Genomic DNA, 23,971 nt, shown 5'->3' with positions numbered 1-23,971 from the left:
TCCCGCGGCGCGGCGGCGCGGACACGGAGCGGGATGGACGCGCAGCAGTGCGGGGCGGCCGCGGCGCCCGAGCCCCCCGCCCGCGGCTGCGTGGCCGCCTGGGGGGACATGGTCCAGCGGAACCTGCGGTGAGTAGCGCCCGGCCCACCCCAGCAGCGCCCTGCCGACTCCCGCGGGCGGGGATGGCCGTCGGGGGCCGCAGGCAGGCCGGGGCCCCCATCTGCCCGGCTCCAGGCCAGGCACTTGGGCTACAGGGGACCGCGGCAGCCCCCAGAGCCCTACAACTACGGGGTCTTTGGTTGGCCTTGTCCCCTCCCGCAACCTGGGCCAGACTCCCAGGTTTGATTTTCCAGGAACTTAAAACTTTGGTAGGGGCTTCTGAACTAGAGATTCCAGAAAGACCGTTCAGGTTCCTTTACAGATCTCTCTTATCTAACCATTTTGCTAATATAAACGATACTCGTAATAGTGACCACTGATGATTACGATATGTTGTAATGCTGGATGGCGTTTTCTTGGGTCAATGGCTTATCTGCGTGGGTGGAAAAGGAGCAGAAAGTCCCTGCCTGGCTCCCTGCGTGCGAACTCTGCAGCGTGCCAGCAAGGAGCACACCTCAGACACGCTAGCATGGACAGGAAGCACAGGGACACCGTGCTTGGCCTTACCTGTGCCGTGTTCTTACCTTGTTTAAACCACTTCCGTGTGGCGCTCATGGGCCCCGAAACCTTGCCCACAGGCGGCACGCACAGTCCACACGACAGTCTGTGCTGTGCATTGACGACGGATCCGTTTTGCTCTTGTGTGATGAGGGAAGCTTTAAAGCACTGGAAGCTTGTTTTACTTTACAGGCAGCTTCACTACGTGTTATGTAAATCAGAATAAGTAACATATACATCTATGTTTTCATTACGTTATTTTGAAATGTTCACAATTTTATTTTGATAAATGAAAAATTAGAGAAGTCATATCACAGCTGCTGGCTAAAGTCGCTGTGCACGTTCATCTGTGGCTATCGACTGTAGTCCACGCTCGTACCCAAGTGGTTAAACCTGAAGTGTCTGTATATTGGGGGTGTTTTGAGGATTTTGTTTGTTTTTTACCTTCTTCCTCCCATGAATCCTTTGTTTAAACAGTAATTTTAAGTTACCTGAATCCACCAGCAACATATTGCCAGTCTTGTTTGCACCGAAGCCAGGAGAGCCTAGACCCAGGACACTTGGGTATCTTGTTTTATTTTGTTGGTGTGGGAAGGTATTAACATTTTTGGTTACCTTTTTGCTTTCTATTCCTTTTGTTTAATTGGGTTACAGAATATTCAAGAATCACATCTTGACACAGGAGACCTCATTTTGGAACACCCTGGACAAACAGGGATCTTTTCTCTTCTATTCCTTTCTGTTCTCCGAGCAGCTCTGCCCTGGTCCAGTCGTGCAGAACCCATGCCTCCGCCCTGTTGTGTGTAGCGTCTGCACACCAGGCAGAATGTCCTGACTGACTGCACTTGTCAAACTTCACATTCCCAGGACTTCCCTCCCAGAGGTGGTTCCGGGGACGTGAGCATACCACCTCTCTCTTGTGTGTTCTCCATAGAGGTGATGGCTGATTGTTTAACATTTATTTGGCAGTAAAGGGCATTTATTAGACAGAGAATCAAAGCTGCAGCTGACGCTCTTAGAGAACAACTCACTTTCCTGATAATGGAGTGGGAGATGGGGAGTTGGGGACCATCTATTACTTGCCTTACTAATTAGTAAAAAAAAAAAAAAAGTCTGAATAGATGCTTCCCAAAAGAACAGACACTATTGAGCAGAAGATTATTGATCTAATGTAAGCTGTGCTGAGGCTGAGGCATAGACCCATTTCCAGCGTCCTGAGTCCTTTTTGTTTCCTGGGGCCAGGTTCGTTTCCATGAGCAAACCCTCATGGAGGGTTTGGTATGTGCCTGGTATTGCTCATGATACTGGACCCATTGTGATGTGTTGAATCATATATTTTCAGTGATTACTTTTTAATGCCTTGGGAATCTATTTATTTATATTACAAAACCTTCACCAGATAGAGTCAGTGCTCAAGGTGGGTGGGCCCAGGAGAGTAAGTCTCCACTTGCACCTGGTTTTCTTTAAATTAAAAAAGTGGAAAACATGCACAGGAAAGAAATTGGGGGAAACTAAAGGTCTGTTTTCCTCCTTATTTCTCCCTATTTTACCCCAAGTTGTCACAATCCTAGATAGTGCTTAAAAAACCTCCACAAGTAGGCTGATAAATGTATTCATTCTTTCCACAGTTTTGGTTCCCTACTGGTCTATTAACAGGTCTTGGGCACACAGCTGTAGTGTGGAGCTCACATTAATTCATTTTCAATTTAAATAAAAAAAGAGCGTGAAGCCCTTCCTCTTTCTCCCAAAGCTACTAATAAATGTTGCTTCCTTGTCCCTTACAAAAGAAATACACTCCCCCAACCCCTGTTTTCAACCTGTGGATCAACAAGTATTTCCTGAGCTCAGCCCTGTGCTAGACAGAGTAGAATGTAAAAGAAGCAGTATATGCCACGATGTCCTTGTCGCCCGGGACCTGGCACAGAGGGAACACAGAACTAATAATGGGAAAACTATTAAGAGGGAAATTCAGGATCAAACTAAAGTTGAATTATGATTATATAATCATAATTGTATAATTTGTGGGAGGGGTGAAAAGAGAGGAAAGGTCACCGTGGGAATGTCTCTCCAGAAAGGCTTTGACAAAAAAGAGATACCTGAGTGGGCGTGAAGGAAGGGAAGGATTTGGTTGGGAGGGTGTCACCTGGTGCTTGGTGATCAACACCCATTCATTGGCTGAATGAATTGGCACATAGGATGGATGTGCAACCTGTCTTAATATTTGGAATAATTATCTTGCTAAATGTAATTAGGTTTGGGCTTCTGAAATTGATTTGCAGATATCTCTGAACATGAATGATTCACCTTGTAGCAGTTCAGACTCCACCAAGTCTCACCAGTAAGAATGATCCAGTTAGGCTCTGTGGTCCCCGTGGGGCGCTGTGCAGTTACAGCCGCAGCCGATCAAAGGGCAGGCAAAGGAACACCAAAGCACCAAGGTGGCCATTTGATGTGGCTGGCTGTTAGCAAGGATTGGGTTGAAATTGCATCCTCCGCTCAAATAAGGTCTATTAGCTACTGGTGACTTTTGATCCCCTACTGATCTAGGAGAAGTCAAATTGACAACCCCCTAGTTAAAAGAAGTGGCTTTGCATTATTGATGCTCCCAACGATCTGGTCACTCTGTTCTCTTCCCACAGCGCTTCCCACAGAAGTGCCTCGAGCTATTTGAGAGAAGGGGTCTGTATGAATTATTCCTTAAAAACAGAAACATATTTCCCTGGATTGCCTCTGCTTCCCAAGCAGACCTTCAAAAGATAACTTAGCGGGAGACTACCCCGCCTACCTTCAAAAGACAGCTTAGCGGGAGGCTGACAGGCAGGGTAGCGGTGGGGGCGGGGAGTCCCCAGAATGGACCCAGGAGCCAGCTGGAAGGAGGCACCGCAATTCGGACTTGTGTTCAGCTCTGTCCGTTCTGGCTTGATCTGTGGCTCAAAGTGGCTTCTCTGGGTTTTGATTTCTTTCTTATCTCTAAAATCAGAACAACCATGTTCTCGCCTTCCTGCCGCCTTCCTGGGGTTTATTTTAAAGTCTTATGAAACAATCATTTTCATTTCTTTCTTGCTGATTTTATGAGTAGGCAGTTGCCCACAGAGGTTTTATTGGAAGAGTCACCCATTACCCTTAGCTCACATATCTTTTCCACTTCCTGCAGAACTGCTGGAAATTCATCAGAGATTCATTATCTTCTCCCTTCTTGTCACTTCCAAACATATATATGTGCTCTGATTTTTAAGTTATTAACACTTGAGGGAAAATTCATTTTTGGGGGGGATCTTTCATTGGTGACTTTGTTATCAAAGAGCTCCTGAGCACGCTCAGCAGGAAGGGAGAACGAGGGTGAGGGAGGGACCCCAACAGGGCAAGGGTGTAGAAGGGGATCTTAAAACCAGACTCTCTGAGAGCAGCATTTTGCCAGAGGCCAGCCTTGTTCCTGGGGTTCATTTTTGCTTGCACGGAAGGGAGGTAGAACTGACCAGGACTGTGACAACTCATTGGAGATCACTGTCGTAGGGTCCTGGGGTACACATGGCTCTGCCATTCATTGGCTTGTGACCTTGGAGACGTTACTGAACTTTCCAGTCTTCCCATTTGCAAAGGAAAGGTGATAATTATCTTCCAGAATGCCCCCAGTCTAGCAGAGAAATCAGGGCAGAGGGAAACAATTCATCAAAAGTACCTTCTAGCCCTCCGACCTCATGGTCTGATTACATTGAACAGTCTGAACATGGACCACTCACACCAGGGAAGGGAATTTAGTTAACAGATGATGTGGACAAAAACTGGAAGCAGGAGATGATGACATTGAGCAGTATTCCTTGTCTCTCAAAGGTAGGAGACACACTTGACCCTCATGAGAGATACGGCTCGAGACAGAGGTGGCATTAGTGAGCTCCCATGGACAAATCATTGCTTGTCGGCTGATGGCTCCCGCTTTGGGTGGTTTGTGTCACAGGGAACAGTGGGATAAGCAAGCCGTGTGCACTCCCATCCCAGTCGCTGGCCAGGCTCAGCCCTGCCCTGTGCAGGTCTCTCTCCTGCAGGGATCTCTCCTCAAAAGTAGGGGGTCTTCTCCCCCGCTCATTTCTTCCTGAGACTCAGCCAACAGAGAGGGGACCTAATGATTATTTGTTCACTGTCTTAGACTAATCATCATAATAGCTAACATTGTGTGCTGAATTTCGATGCAATTAAAAACTGTGAGGCCGGGCGCTGTGGCTCACGCCTGTAATCCTAGCTCTTGGGAGGCCGAGGCGGGAGGATTGCTCAAGGTCAGGAGTTCAAAACCAGCCTGAGCAAGAGCAAGACCCCGTCTCTACTATAAATAGAAAGAAATTAATTGGCCAACTGATATATATATATAAAAATTAGCCGGGCATGGTGGCACATGCCTGTAGTCCCAGCTACTCGGGAGGCTGAGGCAGAAGGATCACTCAAGCCCAGGAGATTGAGGTTGCTGTGAGCTAGGCTGACGCCACGGCACTCACTCTAGCCTGGACAACAAAGTGAGACTCTGTCTCAAAAAAAAAAAAAAAAAAAAACAAAACTGTGGCAACTGTTTTAAAAGTGTCTGAATCCTGTTTACTGATGATGGTTTTGGGGTCTGGCCTCAGCCTCCTCTGGGGCTACACTAAAGGAACGAGCCCAACTCTGCTACATCCATCGTCCCTTCCCCTCCTGTCCCTGTCGGGCGCTGGCTTTTTCAGTGACTGGTTGGAGTCCTGCTTTGCTGCTTTCCTTGCCTGGTTCCCCTCAGTGCCCAGTCTGACCAGCCCTGTAGATAATTACATGCAGTTGTGTAAAGGATGTTGCTTGAATGCCAAGTCACCTGGAATTCTCAGCATTCATCACTGAAATTTGATTGGGACCTCAAGGGTAAAAACCAACCAAGATAAAATTTGGACTGATTTTGAAAACCTTGTTTCCCAATATCTTGCAGATCTGTTCCACACTCCTGTTCAACACTCGGAAGAAAAATTGCTGATCTGTATAACAGTTTTACTAGTAAATCATTAAAAGAACACATTTTCCCTCCTCTGATAGAGATGCTAATTTATTTTAATTTTTGTAAGTATATACCTTCCATGAACTTGCCTATGTAATTTTTCCCAAATAAAGAACTCACTGCCCTTAAAGTTGTGACATAATGAAAAAGACATGTCAGTTATATAATTGTGGCTAGACTTAAATGGTCTGAAACCTATTTAAGGTTGACTTTGAAGTTGAGCATGAATCTTTGCAAACAGTTGGGAATAGAAGGAGACACATGGCCTCGTGGGTGGGGTTTCAATTCGGGGGCTGTCTTCAAACTAGCCGTTAATATGGATACCTAACAGCTTTCTGTAGTCTCTTTCTCTTCTTACCTGCATCTGGTAAAGAAAAAGGGTGTGTGTGTGTGTGTGTGTGTGTGTGTGTGTGTGAGAGAGAGAGAGAGAGAGAGAGAGAGAGAAAGAGAGAGAGGGAGAGAGCGAGAGAGATGTGCTGATGTAAGGAATCTAGTTTCCTGTGTTTTTCTACTGTGGGCTGTTAGTGCCACATAGTCCTTCTATTAATAGTTCTTACCTGCTTGCCTCCTGGTGTAAATCGATCCCAGGCATTTCTTGGCTTATGACTAATGATTAGGTTTCATTTAAGTATCAGAATACTCATTATTTTCTTCTAGGCCCTCTTACCTTTTTAGGGAAACTGTCTTCTTTGCTTTTAGCTTTTAGAGACAAGGACAAGGGTTGAATAAACTCCATTCCTCTATCATGGGCTACCACACTGGTGCTATTTTAAAATCTAGCTTTACGTTTTGTTTTTGTTTTTGCAGTCCTTCTGCAGGCTAGTCCTAGTTGATAAACAAAATGCTTTGCTAGGAGTTTAGTGTAGTAGCTTGCAACATAGAAACCTGTTTACCTACAAAGGCTTATTCCTTTTTTTTTTTTTAAATTGTGATTAAAAGACATGGAATTTGATTCTGGGAGTTGATAATGATCTCTACTTTTCAGTCAAAGCTCCATTTCTTGTGGATTTAAAGAGACCAGAGTCAACGATTCCTCACACAGTAAACTTCTACGTCAGAGCTGAACCTGGGGTGATGCTGGGAGTCTGGTGAGTGCATGGACTGGACGCTGGGCTGCTTGGTGGGGCAGGTTTGGTTGTTAGCGGGCACAGAGGAGCAGAGCTGTGCTACCTGCCTGTGGAGAGGTTGGTGCTCCTGGAGGCACCTGGACGTTGTTCCAGACACTGTCCCCTTATATTGAGATTAGACCTGCTTGATTTTGTTTTCCAGGAATTTTACTTTGGAGCATGCAGTCTTTTAGATGTTGCCCTTTGTTTCGTGTTGCTTTGTCCACACGGTTCCTTCTATTTCTGGGCTTCCTCCTGTCCCTCTTTTTGCTTGGCTAACTGCCTACTCCCTCACCTTGGGGTCTCACTTTAACTGGTAATTTTCAGGGAAGACTTTCCTCACTGCCCCACTTTAGGTATGTGTTCTCATGGCCACTTGTGCATGTCCATTTTGAAATTTATTCCCACTGTAATTAAATAAATGTTTGTGTGATTATTTGGTTAATGTTGGGCTTCCTCACAAGACTATAGTTTCCTTAGGTGACAGACTTTGTTGGTGAGTTTTCATGGCTTAGCATGAAGCTTGGCACATACAAGGCACTCAAAAATATTTGTCGAATGAAGTCATGAGCATTCTAGTTGTCCATTTTTCTATGCTAATCTCCATATTTTCTTCTGTCTGGTTCTGTACCACTACCTGTTTTCAATTGCTAGGTTTCCAGTGTCCCATTTTATAGTTCATCTCCCTGAGTCTAAACCTTTGATCATAAAATGTTTAGGAATCATTGTGGGCACACATAATTTCTTCCTGTTCTACAGGGTATACAGGTCAGCTAAGAGTGCTGGAATTTAGAAATATCTTTGTTCTTTGCTTTTGACCTATCGCTCCTTGGTCCAGTGAATCAGCTGTCCTCATCCAGACCAGCTCATCCAAGAGGGCAGTGGTGCCTGTGTTCTTGGGACAGAGGCCCTGAGGATGATGGCAGGCTTTCTGCCCCTAAATGGCGGAGAGGACTGCAGGTTTGTCACCTCTTGGCTAGTTCTCTAAGTTCCATTGTAACATGCCATATGGCAGTATTTTCAGAGTCTTTCATTGGTTTAACTTGATGGCGGAACTGGAGCTTACATAGGTGTTTAAAATCATAAGGTCATTTGGTTTTCTTTCTCTTTCTTTCTCTTTCTTTCTTTCTTTCTTTCTTTCTTTCTTTCTTTCTTTCTTTCTTTCTTTCTTTCTTTCTTCTTTCGAGTTAAAACAACAACAAACATTCATTATCTATCATATAGTTTCTGTGGGTAAGGAATTCAGGAGAGCTTAGCCGAGTTGTTCTGGTTCAGGGTCTCTCATGAGGTTGTAGTCAAGATACCAGCCGGGGCTGCAGTCATCTGAAGGGTTGCCTGGGGCTGGAGCATTCACTCCTCAGATGGCTCATCGGTGCTGGCTGTCGGCGGGAGGCCTCAGCGCCTCACCACGTGGGTCTCTCCATTGGGCTGCTCGAGTGTCCTCACGCATGGTAGTGAGCTGCCGTGAACATGGAAGTGGCATGCCTCTCACTTGGTTTCTGTAGCAAAGTAGCCTAGTTTCATGTTCTTTTCACCTACATAAACTCATTTTCCTTTAAATTCATTCCTATTTGTCTTTTCAGCCAAACCAATGGCAGATGGCAAATGTCTATTATCTTTTACATGTTTCCATCTATTTTTTTAAATTGTTGTTTGTGTTGGTCATTTCAATGGACTGCACCTAAGAACTGCAGTCTTGGAAAATTAATAGGCACGGAAGTCAGAAGAACTAAAACAGTAAATGGTTAAAAGGGGTTGCCTCTGTGCATGGGGAGATTGTGTAGGGTGGTACTGGTTCTCATCATAAGATGTTTTGTGGTATTAGATTTTTCTTCGTACCATATGCATATGTTACTCAGTTTTAAAAAGTGTATATATACACATAAAACATAAGGAGGGATTCTGACTTTGGCAAGGATGAATTCCTCTCCCTGCACATGCTTGTTTAAACCCTCCCTTGCTCCTCAGGCACGTGGTCCCCAGCTGCCGGGGGCAAGACGCCAAGGGGAAGGACCGTTGCTGGTACGAAGCAGCCCTTCGCGATGGGAACCCGATTATTGTTTATCTTCACGGCAGTGCCCAGCACAGGTCAGTGGCTCTGCTTGGATTTTTTTTTTTTTGAGAGATTGAGAGCATTTCATCCCTATGGGGGAGTGAAGAAGGGCAGGGCTCAGTTTCCACTCTGCAGGCATGCCTTCACTGACTTCTTTTCCTGGGTTGAAATCTGAGGGTGTTCTAGCAATAGGCTTTTCTTAAAAAGATTATTCTCTGTGTAGGATAATGTGGACCCTTAACTGAGAAGGGGAAAGGAATAACGCTTCCAAAATTTGGATATCGATTGCAAAGAAGGCAATGGTTCCTCATTCCCTGAGAGTGTCTGAAATGACGGACTGAACCCACGGTGACGGGAAGGGGAACAGGCATGCATTATGGGGAACAGAAAGAGCAATTTCCACATCAGTGGCTTTTTCTGAAGACTTCAGTGGAGAGCACTTTATTTAGAATTAGTTCTGTTAACCAAAAGTGTGACTCCCTAAGACAGATCACCTGGACTTCTGACCACAGGAACTGGGGACCATCTGACTAACTCTGGTCTAGAATATTCGTGCCTCAGCCCACTCTGTGTAGTCCCAACCTCGCTTTGTAACAAAGAATGTCTCCCAGAAGTCTGGCTGTCCTTTGATGGGCTGTCAGCCTTTCCTGGCCTGTGTAATTACACCCTGTGATGATTATCAGCGATGACTTCGCCTCTCCAGCTCGGGGGAGGGGCGATGTGGCTCAGAATGCCACAGATCTCCTCCCTCTCTGGAGGGATGCTTGCCAATGTCCCCCCCTCCTGTCCTTTCCTGTCAGGTGATGGCTTTCTCAAGACTCCCCTTTTCTCAAGGGACTGTCTTGATGTGTCCATTTTGGAATCACATTTAATGAGATTTCCTGTGACACTCAACATTTTTCAACATTGTTTAACATTGTTCTCATTGTGTAAACTTGGGTGGTGTTACAATATACTTAGTTCGAAGATTGTGTGGACCACACAGCACATTTGCCCCTCAGTATAAATCTGCAATTGCCCTCTGTTAGGCCAGATTTCCTGGCTCTGGGGTTAGCCACAGCTTCTTCTTGTCCTCTGCCCAGAAGTGGCAGCTTGCTGTCAGCAGTACTGAGCTGAAAGTACTGAGTACCAAGCAGTACTCCTCAAATGGGAGGTTACAGGGAATCTTGGTGCTGCATTAAAAACAGTGGTTCTAGGCCAGGTGTGGTGGCTCACACCTGCAATCCTAGCACTGTGGGAGGCTGAGGTGGGAGGATTGCTTGAGCTCAGGAGTTCGAGACCAGCCTGAGCAAGAGTGAGACCCCGTCTCTATTAAAAATAGAAAAATTAGCCAGGTGTTGTGGTGCGTGCCTGTAATCCCAACTACTTGGGAGGCTGAGGCAGAAGGACTGCTTGAGCCCAGGAGGTTGCAGTGAGCTATGATGACACCACTGCACTCTACCCAGGGCAACAAAGCAAGACTCTGTCTCAAAAACAAAAACAAAAAACCACAGTGGTTAGAGATTTGAGATCCATGGAAGCCCCAGAGGGGCCATGAACTCCCTCCCCAAAACTCTACATAAAATCTGCAGCGAGAGTACTTTTTTCTGGGAAATGGGTCCATAGCTTTAACTAGATGTTCAAAATCCTCCATGATCCACCAAGGTTTAAGAAACTTGGCTCTAAGACAAAATTCAAGTGATTTTTAAGACTTCTCTACCATTTGAATTATCTTTGACTCTCTTTTATTAATGTGGTTAATAGAGAGTAGACAATCTGATCATTTGGGGGGGAAAAGTGTTTTCTGCTCCTACAGGGTCATGAAGTTTCCCTCCTTGACTCCATCTTGCACTTCATGGCAGAGTGACAGGATGCGGGCAGATCTTATTGTAGTGCAACTTGACCACATCATCCCTTGTTTTGAAAAACCACTTTCTGGAACTTATTTTCCTTTAGTTTCTAAAAGTATTCTTAGAGACAAGTTTTGCTGTGTAGAAGTGAAAGGAGTTGGATTATCAGTAGTTCATCAGATGCTTACCTTGGGAAGCACTAGAAAGAGTGGGCATCCGTTACTCATTTAGGGGAATGTCACCGCAATGGGGAGGCACCAGTCATTCACCCTGACGTCTGAGCTGGCTCTGACATCAAAAAATAATCCCCTTTCTCCTAGTTATTTATGTCTCTCACCCAAACAAGAAAGGCATGAGATCATATGCCAGCACCATGAGAGTGATTTTTATTGAATTCGTCATCGTAATTCTTGTTTCTTTGTTTGTTTTTCAAATCTCCTCTACAGGGCGGCTTCTCACAGAGTTAAGCTGGCAAAGGTATGTCTAAAGAGGCCTCAAAGCACCAATTTTATAAGTCCCCATTAATTCTGTGTGACAGTCACAAGGTTTTCCTCAGGCTCTCAGTGTGGTTACCTCCTGAGAGGTCCCCAGGGCACTGGTCATGTGGATTTTGGTGTCTGGGGCTCAGAGTTCCACAAGTGGACTTCTCCTCCTGTCTTGACCATGGGAGATCAAAACAGATGTGAACGTCTCAAAATATCTTCATGAACTTACTATCTCCATTGCCAGATGGAGGCGAAAACCCTTTTATTTGCTTTTTCTGAGGGCTGGGGGATTGATTGAGAGTATATTAAATGTAAAATGATCATTCATTTTATAAGAAGCATCCTTTTTAGTGGGATAGGAAAAAAAGATGTAGAATGTCTGCTTCTGTAAGTTATTCAACCCCTGGCTTCAGCCCCATATGAGGCTTCGTAGAGTAGCACAGTGGTGGCCACGCTTGGCTCCCCGCACTACTCTGCTGCATGACTCCAAATTTGTAGGGACAGCGCCTGCACTTCTAGGTGTGAGGAAGGTGGCAGGCTTTCCACTCAGCGATACCTGCCTCAGGACAGGTGAGGCAAACTGCCTGTTTCCAGTTTCCACACTCCGGTTAGGTAATCCCTGTTGCAGATGGCAGGCTGCTTTTCTAGTTATTGACCCTGAGACTTCGGCTCTCCTCCCACACGCTGGTTCCCTCTTCAGAGTTCTTTCATGATACAACAGTCCTAGCAGGGCCTAGAATCCAGTACCCTCTTCATCCTCCCTCCCCTGTGTGGGCAGGAAGCTCCTCTCCTGTCCCCCTCCCCTCTTCACTGCCCCTGCAGAGCCAACTCTTGTGGGATGGGGTGGGCTTGACGCAGTGTTGCCTGGGGAGGGTAACTTCGATTCATTTTTAGGTTTGCTTTCTGCTCTGCACTCTGATCTTTACACTTCCCACGTGGAACGTGGAACGTAGTGAAGCTGATGTTCTTGAGAACGTGTATTTTCTTCCCCTCCCACTCAGAGCTGAATCACATGCCCTCCTTTTCCTGGAAAGGAGCAGGGCTGTAGGTGTGAAAAACAACCAGGCAATCCGGATGGGTGGGAAGGACAGCGGCTGGCAGGGCAGGACACCCCCCCAGGCAGATCGTGGGCATGACGTGCACCATTGTCACTGCCCTACAGGACCACTGCCTGAGCCCTTCCTTTCCTCCAGGAGAGGGGATTTCTTTAAAAAAATACATCTTTATTATTAAATTCTCATTCAATCACACATTCATCACTGCAAGCAGCTGGTATAGCTAGTTTCATTTATTTGCATTCCTACCTAGTCTTTATCTCTATCTTTACATAAAGTGTTTGTTATTATGATTATACTTATAATTTTATGTTGTGCTCTTTTACTTAATACTGTTTTATAAACATCCTTCCATATTTTTATGTAGTCGCCATAGTTAAAAGAATTTGACAGCTCTAAACTTCTCCATTGTATTTACAGACAATTGCTTATTTAACTATTCCACTGCTGTTGGATGTAAGATTTTTTTTCTTCCCGAATTAACTTTAAATATTATTTTTATGGAAAACTATAAGCATCTAGGTTTTTCTTCTTTTGTATTTTTTTCCCTAGAGATTAATTCTTAGGAGTGGGGTTTGTTGCTGCTGTTGTTCTGAGTTGTACCGTCAAGTGGTCCTTCAATATGTGTCACCACAACACACGGATATTCCCATTTCCCTGGATGCTTAGCTGTCATGCCTTCGCTAACTTTTTTGGAGGGAATGTAGTTTGAATGGATATTTAAAAGTTCTATTTACTTCCTCATTATTAGTCTCAGTTTGTATTTACAAGTTCCTAATGAGGTTTAGCCACCCACGTCTATATTCTGGTAGAGCAAGCACAGTATTTGGATAGAGGCAGACCCAGGAATTTTCTTTCTGTCTCTACCCAACTGGGTGACCATGAACAAGTTGTTTAGACTCTTCAGGGTTCAGTTTCTTTATCTGTAAAATGTGGATAATATCTATTTTGTAGCACTGTTGTGAGGATTAACTTTTCAAAGTGCTTGTATAAGTAAAATTTTGTTTCATTTATCTCTCTTCTTGTCTATCATGTTTCATTTCATGTGAAATTATGTTCACATATTCTTTCCTCCTTTACCTACTAGGGTTTTGGGAGTGGCTTTATATATTAAAGTTATCTCTTAATTTTTGATGATATTAACTCTTTGTCTATTGATATTTAATATAAATAGCTTCCCATTATTTGATCGCCTCTACTACAACTGTTCTTATTCTCAAGGGGATTCTTAAAAAAGGACATTTACTATGTAACTGGATATTTAGTACATCATCTCATGTGATCTTCCAACAACCCTAATAACTATTGATTTTTGATTTTCAGAATAATATTTACATATGTAAATGTTAAATAACTAGGCCAAGAGCCAGGGCATGACCAAGCTGTCTGCCCTGCTGCTTTCCATCTTTCCCACTGAGCCTGAGCTTCTCTGGTTTGAAGTCAGACACCAGATTTCAAAAATATGTCTTTTCCCTATCTGTGAAACCATCACAACTAGGGGTGGACATATGGAGGAAGAGCCTTTTCTGTTTACATCTTCTAATCACAGTGATAACAGCTCCTTTGTCATCTAGGTGCTGAGCGATGGTGGCTTTCATGTCTTGTGTGTTGACTACAGAGGTATGTGTTAAGAACAGTACACAAAGATTTTTCAATAAGTAGGAGGCTTTTGATGACCCCTCATTTTGGAGGCAGTGGTACTGTGTTTGCCTTTTCTTGCTGCCAGGATTTGGGGACTCTACGGGTAAGCCCACAGAGGAGGGACTGACTGTGGATGCTATTTGTATCTATGAGTGGACCAAGGCAAGAAGTGGCACCACCCCTGTGTGTCTCTGGGGCCACTCTCTGGGTACAGGGTAAGTGAGATCTGAATACGGGTCCTTAGGTGGGTCTTTGGGGCTTTAGTGTCATAGCAAAAGCAAAGTGAGTAGTGGGAGGAGCACTCAGCCAGGAGACAGGTGACTCTTCTCTGGTCTCTCTCATACTCCAGAAGTGTCTGGAGATCTTGCCATCTTAGTATGCCTGTCTATAAAACAAGAGAGGATACTTTCAGCTCTATGGCTGTCTACGACATTGAAGTTCATTCTGGAACTCTCAGAGAGTTTTGAAGAAAAGGATTCTTAATTTAGAGTCTGTGGAACCCCTTGAAATCCTGTGCAAAATTTTATATCTATATGCATTTTCTAACCAGAAAGCCTAGAGCTTTTATCAAATGCTTATACTGGATGTTGCATTTTGTACTGTTTACTTGGCTGTTAACTCATTGCTTCACATGTGTACTAATTTTCATTGCTTTACAGAGTTGCAACAAATGCTGCAAGAGTATTAGAAGAGAGAGGTAATATGAAATGCTTAAATGATATAATTTCTTGGCTTGAGGTAGAAAAATAAAAATTAACAGATTATTTTATATACTTTGAGCACACAGATACCTAAAGCATCCCAACTTTAGATAGCTTCTGACAGTGTAACAATTTTTTTCCTTTCCATTTAATATATTAATAAAATAACATATGCTTTTTTAGTTTATGAAATTGAAAATAAATACTAAGGAAAGAGTTAAAATTACCTCTGAAAGAGCTCTCCTTGTGAAGTGATATTAATTTAAACTACAGGAGAGGAAAATAATACATTATGAAATATTAGGCAGGACTTGCTCTCTGCAGCCCTTCTTATATAAGATTTATGTGGGGATTTCTTAAGGTGATCTGCTAACTGCTTGTATCAGAATCCACTGGGTGTGCTTGTTAAAAACACAGCTTTCCTGGATCCTAGCTGGTTGGATGAATTAGAATCTATGTGAATAGGGCCAAGTCATTTTTTTTAAGATCAAAAATTAGAATTTACTTCATACATAAAGATGCTGGATAAATAAAAATATTTGTTATCCTAATGCTATATAGTTTAACAATTCCAATGCCAGTTATCTGCTTTTATTGGTTTTGTTTTGTTTTTTTGCTCTATTTTTTGTATGTCTAGTTATTTTTTATTAAATGCTAGACATTACTTATGGAAAATTATAGAGATGAGATGAGGCTTGGGGTGATGTTATCTTCTTCCAAATATAATTTATTTTTTTCCTGAAAGGTAGTTATTATGGCAGGAACATATCACCTTAATCCAATCAGAGACTGAGCTGATTGGAAGCTGAGCTTCAGTCTTTACGCGGGCTGGCCTGTTTCTAGTTCTCTATACTTCTAAAGGGTAGTCCTTTAAGATGACAACCAAAAGCCTGAGAAATGTTCTAGAGTCTTTTTCCTTATCAGCTCTTGAATTCTAATTTTTGTTCTTTTGATTTGGGGAAAGACTGAAGGCTTTGTCTAGTTTCCGATCCACTCAGCCACTACTGTTGCTTTCAGAGTTTCGACTGCTTTGAGAGGAAATGTGGCTCAAACTCTCTGGGTTTCTCTGTTTTGTTATTAGCTCTGTAAATTCTCACTGATCAGTAGCCCTATATACCTTTAAACATATACAAATGCATACCCTACTCTCACATACATTTTCCAATTGTTCCCAGAGGGAGTATTCACCCAAAGAACCTAGTCAGCCTTTGGCACATTCTTCACAATGAACTACAGAACACTCTTCCTATAGTACTTTGCTTTCTTAAATTATCCAAGCCATGAAGACCTGGTTGTGTTCTTAGAAGAAGATAGTGGTTTTTCACTATTACGTTCATAGATATCTCTGGGGACTTGGGGGGAACTTGTTAAAAATGCACATCCTCAGTCCCTAACCCCAAGATTCTGACTAATAAGTATAGTGGTGGTGGTGGGGTCCATGAATTTACAATTTTTTTTTAAGACAGGGTCTCACTCTGTTTTTATGGCTAGAGTGCAGTGGCATCATCATAGCTCACTGCAACCTCCAACGCCTGGGCTCAAATGATTCTACTGCCTCAGCCCCCTGAGTAGCTGGGACTTCAGGCATGTGCCGCCATGCCCAGCTTATTTTTAAATTTTTTGTAGAGACAGGGTCTCGCTATGTTTTTGCTCAGGCTGGTCTTCAACTCCTGGCCTCAATTGATACTCGCACCTTGGCCTTCCAAAGTGCTAGGATTACAGGTGTGAGCCACCTTACTCAGCTAGAAATTTACATTATTAATAAGCTTTATAAATAATTTTGATATAGTTCATGTACAAGACCTTGAGGACCTCTTATCTAGGGAAAGTGGTATTTGAATAAGGGAGATACAGATTTTTTAAAAATTTTATTATTTTCAAGGATGCCCAGTTGATGCTATTGTCTTGGAAGCTCCATTTACCAACATGTGGACAGCAAGTATCAATTATCCCTTGCTAAAGGTGAGCCTGTTTCATCTTCACAAGGTATCAAAGTGTAAGCTGTTTCTACACATATATGTTTATTAACATTATTACTTTTCATAACTAGTTTTATGTGTTTCTAAATTATTCTAACCTGAGATAGTTTATTAACCAGTTCATACAAGGGGATGCAAGGCTTTGGATTTGGTAGTTCTTTTATTTTCTTCTAACATATTGAGTGGCTTATTAAGAGTGAAAGCTCTTTTTCTCATTAACTGTGCCTCTTATCTTTTGTAATTTTTTTAAATAGATAAGACTTTCCTTAGGTTTATTATTCTTATTATTCCCTTTTAAAATGAAAACAAACTTTCATACATGATTTTTAGCCCTATGAATGTCATTCATATATCTTTCATGACTATCGTAAGAAAGTTTCTAGAGAATTCAAGGAAGCTGCCAAATGCTTTTAAATAGTATTCCAGATAAAGAAGACAATCTTGCCAAGAATATAAGGTGTAAAGAATTGGGCCACAAGATGTAGTCTTAAAAATCTGTTGTGTAGATTATGCTAATTTTATAATTTTATTCCATGCCTGATGTTCAATGGCTGATAGTTGTATATTCCTATAAATGTTCGCAAATGAGAGAGAGGTGTCTTAGAGGAGATAGATGACCACAATTTTACAATTATTGCATGCTATAATGCATCTTAAGGATACGTTAACCATCAACTTTGGGAATACAATAAACAATCACAGAACTGTCTGAAATTTGGTTAACTATTTTCAGGAAAGGTAGCTTTGCTTATCTTTCCTCTTTATAGATCTATTTTAAGGAATAAAATCTGAAATTCAGTCATACTAAGATGAAAATGACAGACAATAGTTTTAAAGTGTATACCAAGGAATTTGCATAATAGAGTCATTCTATGTTTAGCAAATATTTATGTTTATTATATTTATGTTTATGGAGTATCTATTATGTGCCAGGAACTTTTCTAGGTTCTGAGGATAACACAGGGAATAAGAAAGTTGTGTGTCCTTCTCCTATGAAGTTTATATACTTGGCTGTGAAACAGATAGAAGATAAGTACATAATAAGAAAAAAAACAACAGTAGTGAGAAGTGCTGTGACAGCAACAAAATAACATGATAGGGAATGACTGGCTGGTTATGGAAAACTTCTCTGAGGAAACATCACTGAGCTGAGACCTGCATGATAGGAAGACAGCCACCTGGGAACATCTGGAGGTCTCAGGCCTCAGGGAAAGCAAAGGCCTGGGCCTTGAGCTGGGATCAGGCCTAGCAATGTTCCAGGACCTGAAGGCAGCAGGGCCTGCAGGTGGACAGGAAGAGGCCTAGGGACAGGAGATAAGGCTGGAGACAGAGGCTGCCACTAGATTCTGTAGGGCCTCAACAGCCAAAGTTACATGTTTGGGTTCAATCCAAGTGCCTTTGGAGAATGCTAAGCAAAAGAGTAACATGCTCTTATTTGCACATTAAAACGATCACGCTGGTTTCCTGTGGGAACTGGATTATAGAAGGGTGAGGGTGGAAGCAGGGAGCCATTTGGGATTGTTGGCACAGTATAAAGCAAGAGGAGGCTGGCTTGGCTGGGTGACCGTGGGGATGAGAGAAATGGATGGGTTTGGGATAGAGTTTGGAGGTAGGGTCCAACTTTGTGAGAAAGGTGCTATGCTGCTCAGGGTTTCTCTCCTGTACTCATTTTCAGTTGAAATGGATGTTTTCAGGGCATACAAACTAATTTATGTGTTTACTTAAAACAAATTTAGCTAGCATGCTATTTATTGGAATTTGCTATTAACCACTTTGGTACCACACTCACCGGCCGGGAAACCTTGCCCACAGCCAGCACTCACAGTCCGCACGATAGTCTGTGCTGTGCATTGACGACAGATCCGTTTTGCTCTTGTGTGATGAGGAAAGCTTTAAAGCACTGAAAGCTTGTTTTACTTTACAGGCAGCTTTAGGAAAATAACTATGATAATTCCTACTAAGGACTTGTTAAAAGGTCACAGATTCGTAGTAACTTATTAGCCGAACATACACACTGCAACTGCAGAGATAAAAGCTGTAAAAGTAAAAGCTTTTGGCTGTCGACTAAAGTAGACGCTCGGCTGTGTGCATTCGCCTGTGGCTATCAACTATAGTCGACATTTGTACCGAAATGGTTAACGAAGAAATTCAGCATGTTTAGAATGAGTGTTGTTATATTTCGAGTCCTATGGTCATTGTTAAAACCTAATGTGTCTTTTAAAGCATTGTAATATTAAATTATATTCAAGAGTTTATAATGTTCAAATCCTCTAAAATCAATTATCTATGTGTTATATACTTTCATCAGAATTTTAGACTAATCGGAATATTCTATACCCCAACTAAACTAATTAGTTATGTTCACAGTAGAAGCAATTTTTAGATTTTGCATACCACTGCTCCTTTACGAGTATGCAAAAGTAAGAGTTAATGGTACAATTTTTATTTTAAAACAAGATAGGAAGTAAAACCAAAATGTTAATAGTGATTATCTATGATGTCAGAATTATGTGTGACTTGTTTCTTCTATGTTCCTTATTTTTTTTCCAAATTCCCTATGTGCATTACTTTTTAGGACCATAAAAGTTTTTTTTAAGTTTATTATATTTAGAAAGTCATTCTGTGTCACTATGGGTCATGGTGGGAGACTATAACAAATGAAATAGTTATGGGGCATGTATTAATTTTTTTTTCTTTTTTAAAAATAGATTTACCAGAAACTTCCAGGATTTTTACGCATGCTCATGGATGCCCTGAGAAAAGACAAAATAGTCTTCCCTAATGATGAAAAGTAAGCTAGTGATGAAAAGATGTGCATTATTACCGTATCTATAGGATTCTAGGGGTAACTTTGATGTGACTTACTGGATGGTGAGATGAGAAGTCTGAATATCATTCTTATTCTTCTTAGAATATCGTTCTATGGTTCTTAGATGGGCACTAGGATTTGGGGTAAGGTATCTATGAATCTTTAGTAGTTACTGTTTTCCTCATGCTTTATTCAATGACTTCACCAATTCAGGACTCTCTCTGAACTCACACACGACCTATATTTATGGCCTATCCAGATCTTTTAAAGGTCCTCTAGGGCCAAGTCTAGCATTGCTTGGGGGATCTGACTTCTAGGCCAATTTCCCATATAACAAAAACCCATTTACCACCCAGCTCACTAACCTGCCAGCAAATACAACAACTAGAATTTGGCTAGTCTCTCTTTGTTGGAGGATTTAAGAATGCTTCCAAACAGGCAGTTGTTGAAATATTTTTTTCTATTTCAATACACTTGGGGAAATCAAACCTTCTCAGGAGTAACAGAAGCTAATCAAACCTGTTAACTACATGTCCATCCTCTATGTTTATGGGGAAAAGTAAATAAATTGCTACAAAAAGGTGTCTTTGATTTTGTGGTAGTTTTGTTATCTTGGGGCTTTAAAATTATTTTGTTATCTTTTATAGTCTTTTAATTAAAATAGTACAGATATTACAAAATAAGGTAGAATAAGGAAGAATATAAGGTTCTTCTAACGCTGTACAAATTCAGTGTTTCAGTGTTTTTCTTCAGTATTTCCACAAATCATATAGAAGTAAATTAATTAAATACTCAATTAAATTGTATAAATAATCTCAGTATTTTGGGAGGCTGAGGCAGGAGGATCCCTGGAGGCCAGGAGTTCAAGACTAGCCCATGGCAACATGGTGAGATCCCATCGCTACAAAAAATTTCAAAAGAATTAGCTGGGTGTGGTGGTGCACACCTGTAGTCCCAGCTACTCACGAGGCTGAGGCAGGAGGATCACTTGAGCCTGGTAGTTCGAGGCTGCAATGAGGTTGCACCACCACACTCTAGCCCTTTAAAGAGACAGAGTAAGACCCTGTCTCTTTAAAAAAATTATATGAATAAATAGAAGAGAGGGAAACCTTGCCTGGAGAAGAAGAGTAACTATGAAGTTTTTAAATATATGAAGTTGTTATTCCCTGGAAGGAAGGAGAGAGCTTTTGCTTAGGAGAGGAGAAATCTCAATGCATAATTCTTGAATTAACTGCTTTTCTTCTACTTGTCCCTAGTGTTAAATTCCTGTCTTCACCCCTTCTCATCTTACATGGAGAAGACGACAATACAGTGCCTTTGGAGTATGGAAAAAAGGTAAACTAAGAGCTCAGTGCTGACTGAAACATACTATACTTATTTCTCCATTTTGTTTTCATTCAGCCAAACTTTGATTAGAGCCTAAGGAAAAGTATCTGACATTATAAGAGATTCTCTACACCCCTAAAAAGTCTGCTGTTATTTTATACAATGAACATCGTGTTCTTGGCTAGCAAAGTCAAAGTAGTGTTTGCGGCAGAGCTGGGCCCCCTCTGGGGTGTGTGGCTCTACAAGTGTGGGGAAGGTCCCGGGCTGCTGTGGGAACCTCCACGTTGTCTCTGCTGTAGAGGCTCTAAAACTGGGGGTGTAGTTCTTTTTATTTTAAATAAACCTCCACTAGAGTTGGTCCATAGCAATTCCTTGCCCTCTTGCCATGAGGTATGGGCAGGGAAGGGTGATGTTTTTTTCAGTATTCTATATTAGCTATGGCTGCATTCAGTTCTTTAGCTATACAGGCAGCTGGTTGGGGAGGTGGCGAGTCCCCATGTCTCTGACTTAATGGGACAAACTCCCCAAGTTGGCTGTTTCAGTACCTTTCTAGGGCAACTGGGCTAGAACATCCATAGCTTTGAATTGTCAGCCTTTGAGTCTCTGCCTTTCTGTCCCTTGCAGGTCTATGAAATTGCACACAATGCATACAGAAACAAAGAGAGGGTCAAGATGGTTATCTTTCCTCCTGGCTACAAACACAACCTCCTTTGTGAAAACCCCACACTATTAATAACCGTGAGGTAAGAGCTGCTTTGCTAAATGTGAGTATCTTCCCCTTAAAGACAATTAGGGCTGCTCTGGCTAACTTAGATCACGAGGCAGGTAAAGTTCATGAGCTAATTGGGGTTCTTTTTCTGCAGAGATTTCCTGAGCAAGCAGTGGGCATGAGGTTCGAGGGCAGTGGAAATCCTCGATGGAGACTTGGTCCAAACACCACTTGTGACGTGCACCTTTTAATGTACAATTGTACCGGGCTGGTTGGATGAGCTGAAGCCATTGACATTTCTACAAGTCACTTGCCAATTGAATAAGAGAAAGCATGGATGCTAGGTGGTATGGAATGTTCTCACTTACCTTATCAAAATCTACTTTGTGAAACATGCTAAACCTCACTGTGGAGAATCAGAATTTGATAAAAATTTGATAAAAATTTGGATCCCATCTAAAAATGTGTAGTTATCAAACATCTTAGGGATATTTGTGAATAAGGTAGTTGCTATGGTCTGAATGTCTGTGTCCACCCCCAAAATTCATATGTTGAAACCCAGTTGTCAATGTGATGGTGTAAGGAGGTGGCACAGAGCTCTGAGGAATGGGATTAGTGCCCTTATGAAATAAGCCCAAAGGAGCTCTTTACCACTCCCCCCATTTCAAGACACAATGACAAGGTACCATCTATGAACCAGAAAGTGACCCTCACACGACACTGAATCTGCCAGCACCTTGATCTTGGACTTCCTAGCCTCCAGAACTATGAGAAATACATTTCTGTTGTTTATAAGCCACTTAGCTCATGGCATTTTGTTTTAGTACCCCAGACGGAATAAAACATTGGTCTTTAGTTTGGACTTAGGCAGCAGTGTAAGAAAGTTGCTCTCCTGTAGTTAAATAATCCACATTTTAGTTTAGTTCATTTAAATGGCATTAAAAAGTTCCAAGCAGTTTTCTAGCTTTCTGATTAGTTTTGGGGTAAGGCCTAGCAGTAGCAGTAGCATCAGTAGATCTGCTTTACATTAAGTTTTGGCACTTATGTAGCCCTTGGAAATTGACACTTTATTTTTAGCCCTAATACAGTCCTACATTTTCCCTCCCCATTCCCAGAGATACTTAACTAGATTATTGGCTAACAAAACAAAATCAATGAATGTAGTAAAAATGCTCAAGTTCAGTAAAAAGCTATGTTTTCTAGAGACACTTTATAATTCAATTTTCATTGACTTTGTTCACCCCGTTGCTAGATTCATTGGATAAGGAAATCTTTATATCTGAAGGCTCCATGTTCCAGATGTCCCGGGCATATTCCTTAATTGTTCGGTCACTGGAGAATTTCCCCGAGGCTGCTATGTTTTTCAGTACCATCGTGTTCCAGGCCTTTGGATTCTGTAAACATATGAATACACAGCCCAGGGCCTGAGTGCCCAGCAAGCTTTATGAAAAACATCAGACCAAGCACATCCAGGCAAATTTCATGAGGAAAATTATAGGAATAAATTGTAGTGAATTATAAATACACTTGTTACGTTGTTGAGAGGTAGGTAGGACAGACTGTACTTTTCTCATATTTATATTTCTCTTAGCAATGAAAAAATAAGTATTTTTCACTTTAAGAGAAACCCTGGATGCAAATTCCCTAATTGGTAATTCCTGCTATGGTTACCTATGTTTTGGTATGTAAGCCATATTTCCCATTCTTTATTATGAATGAAGATATCTCCCTTTAAACTACAATAATATGAATAAATATTAGAGACTAACATTCATTGTCTGCTAGATGCCATGTCAAGAGACGTAGCCTGTGGCTTACAGAGTTTTAAAAACACTGCTCTAGAATGTTGGCTGCAATGTAGGCAAACAATCCAATGAGAGGCTTTACTGATCTACTTAGCTTTTCTTGTTCTTTCTGAAGGTACATGCCCCAGTAGGATTGCACTGAATCCCAAATACTCCACTGGGGTTTCAAAACAGGGTCAACTAAGGTTTTATCCTTAACAAAAATGTCACATCAAAATCTCATAATTCCTATATAAAAGGATGTGATAAGAAGCTATTTATTTTATAGCCTCATGATTTAGTAAAGAACTCTAAAAGTTTATTGGAAATGACTAGAGTATTATTCAAAGCTCTTAGCAATGCATTATAAGCATGTAAAAGAAAAACTAAAACTGCTACTATTCCTTAAGGTACTGTAAAATAGAGTCTGAAATTAATTTATCAGACTTTGGAAACTTACTATAATGAGAGAAGGATAAAAGCTTCCTCTTTTCATTTTCTTTAACTATTTAAATGGGTAATGAATAGACTTCCTAGCCATGTGGGTCATGTTTACAAAGCTTAACAATACAATTGTTGTTAAGAGTAAAAGACTGCAATGTGCACTAATGAACTAGAAAGACTGAATTAAATGCTGAGCTTCCAAATGAGCATCCTTTGGATTTGGGCCATAATCTTAGCAGAGAAGACCCACTTTATAAAATTGACATTTACATTTGTCCATGTCCTTGTTCACATTTTCCTTTTCTGCCCTGTTTTATCTATACTTCTTGAGGTGGACATTCTCTTTCCTCTCTGTCTTTGAGTTCTTGGGGCCCGTATGTGGCTGCCC

At 41.8% G+C, this 23,971-nt stretch overlaps 2 protein-coding genes across 3 annotated transcripts in view; one reads left to right on the top strand and one right to left on the bottom strand.

Annotated features, from left to right (window-relative positions):
- Positions 1-22,152, top strand: ABHD12B (abhydrolase domain containing 12B). The gene is made up of 13 exons (XM_012757992.3): positions 1-128; positions 5,597-5,724; positions 6,648-6,750; positions 8,737-8,856; positions 11,097-11,127; positions 13,765-13,810; positions 13,917-14,046; positions 14,491-14,528; positions 16,415-16,494; positions 19,220-19,302; positions 20,577-20,655; positions 21,271-21,389; positions 21,510-22,152. The coding sequence occupies exons 1-13, from the start codon at positions 34-36 to the stop codon at positions 21,535-21,537; spliced, it is 1,080 nt and encodes a 359-aa protein (XP_012613446.2). The 5' UTR covers positions 1-33; the 3' UTR covers positions 21,538-22,152.
- Positions 22,153-22,546: 394 nt separating this feature from the next.
- PYGL (glycogen phosphorylase L) overlaps positions 22,547-23,971 on the bottom strand; it is a 37,560-nt gene continuing 36,135 nt past the window's right edge. Inside the window, exon 20 of one of the 2 annotated variants that reach the window (XM_012757991.2) lies at positions 22,547-22,749. In XM_012757991.2, the coding sequence (XP_012613445.1) occupies positions 22,573-22,749 (177 nt within the window). In that variant the 3' untranslated portion in view covers positions 22,547-22,572. Of the gene's footprint in view, positions 23,804-23,971 lie in introns of both variants that reach the window. The other variant, XM_076004037.1, reaches the window with a different exon arrangement.

Source organism: Microcebus murinus, chromosome 6, assembly GCF_040939455.1.
Source record: "Microcebus murinus isolate Inina chromosome 6, M.murinus_Inina_mat1.0, whole genome shotgun sequence".
Lineage (NCBI taxonomy): Eukaryota > Metazoa > Chordata > Mammalia > Primates > Cheirogaleidae > Microcebus > Microcebus murinus.
This window is presented reverse-complemented; position numbering and strand designations above follow the sequence as displayed.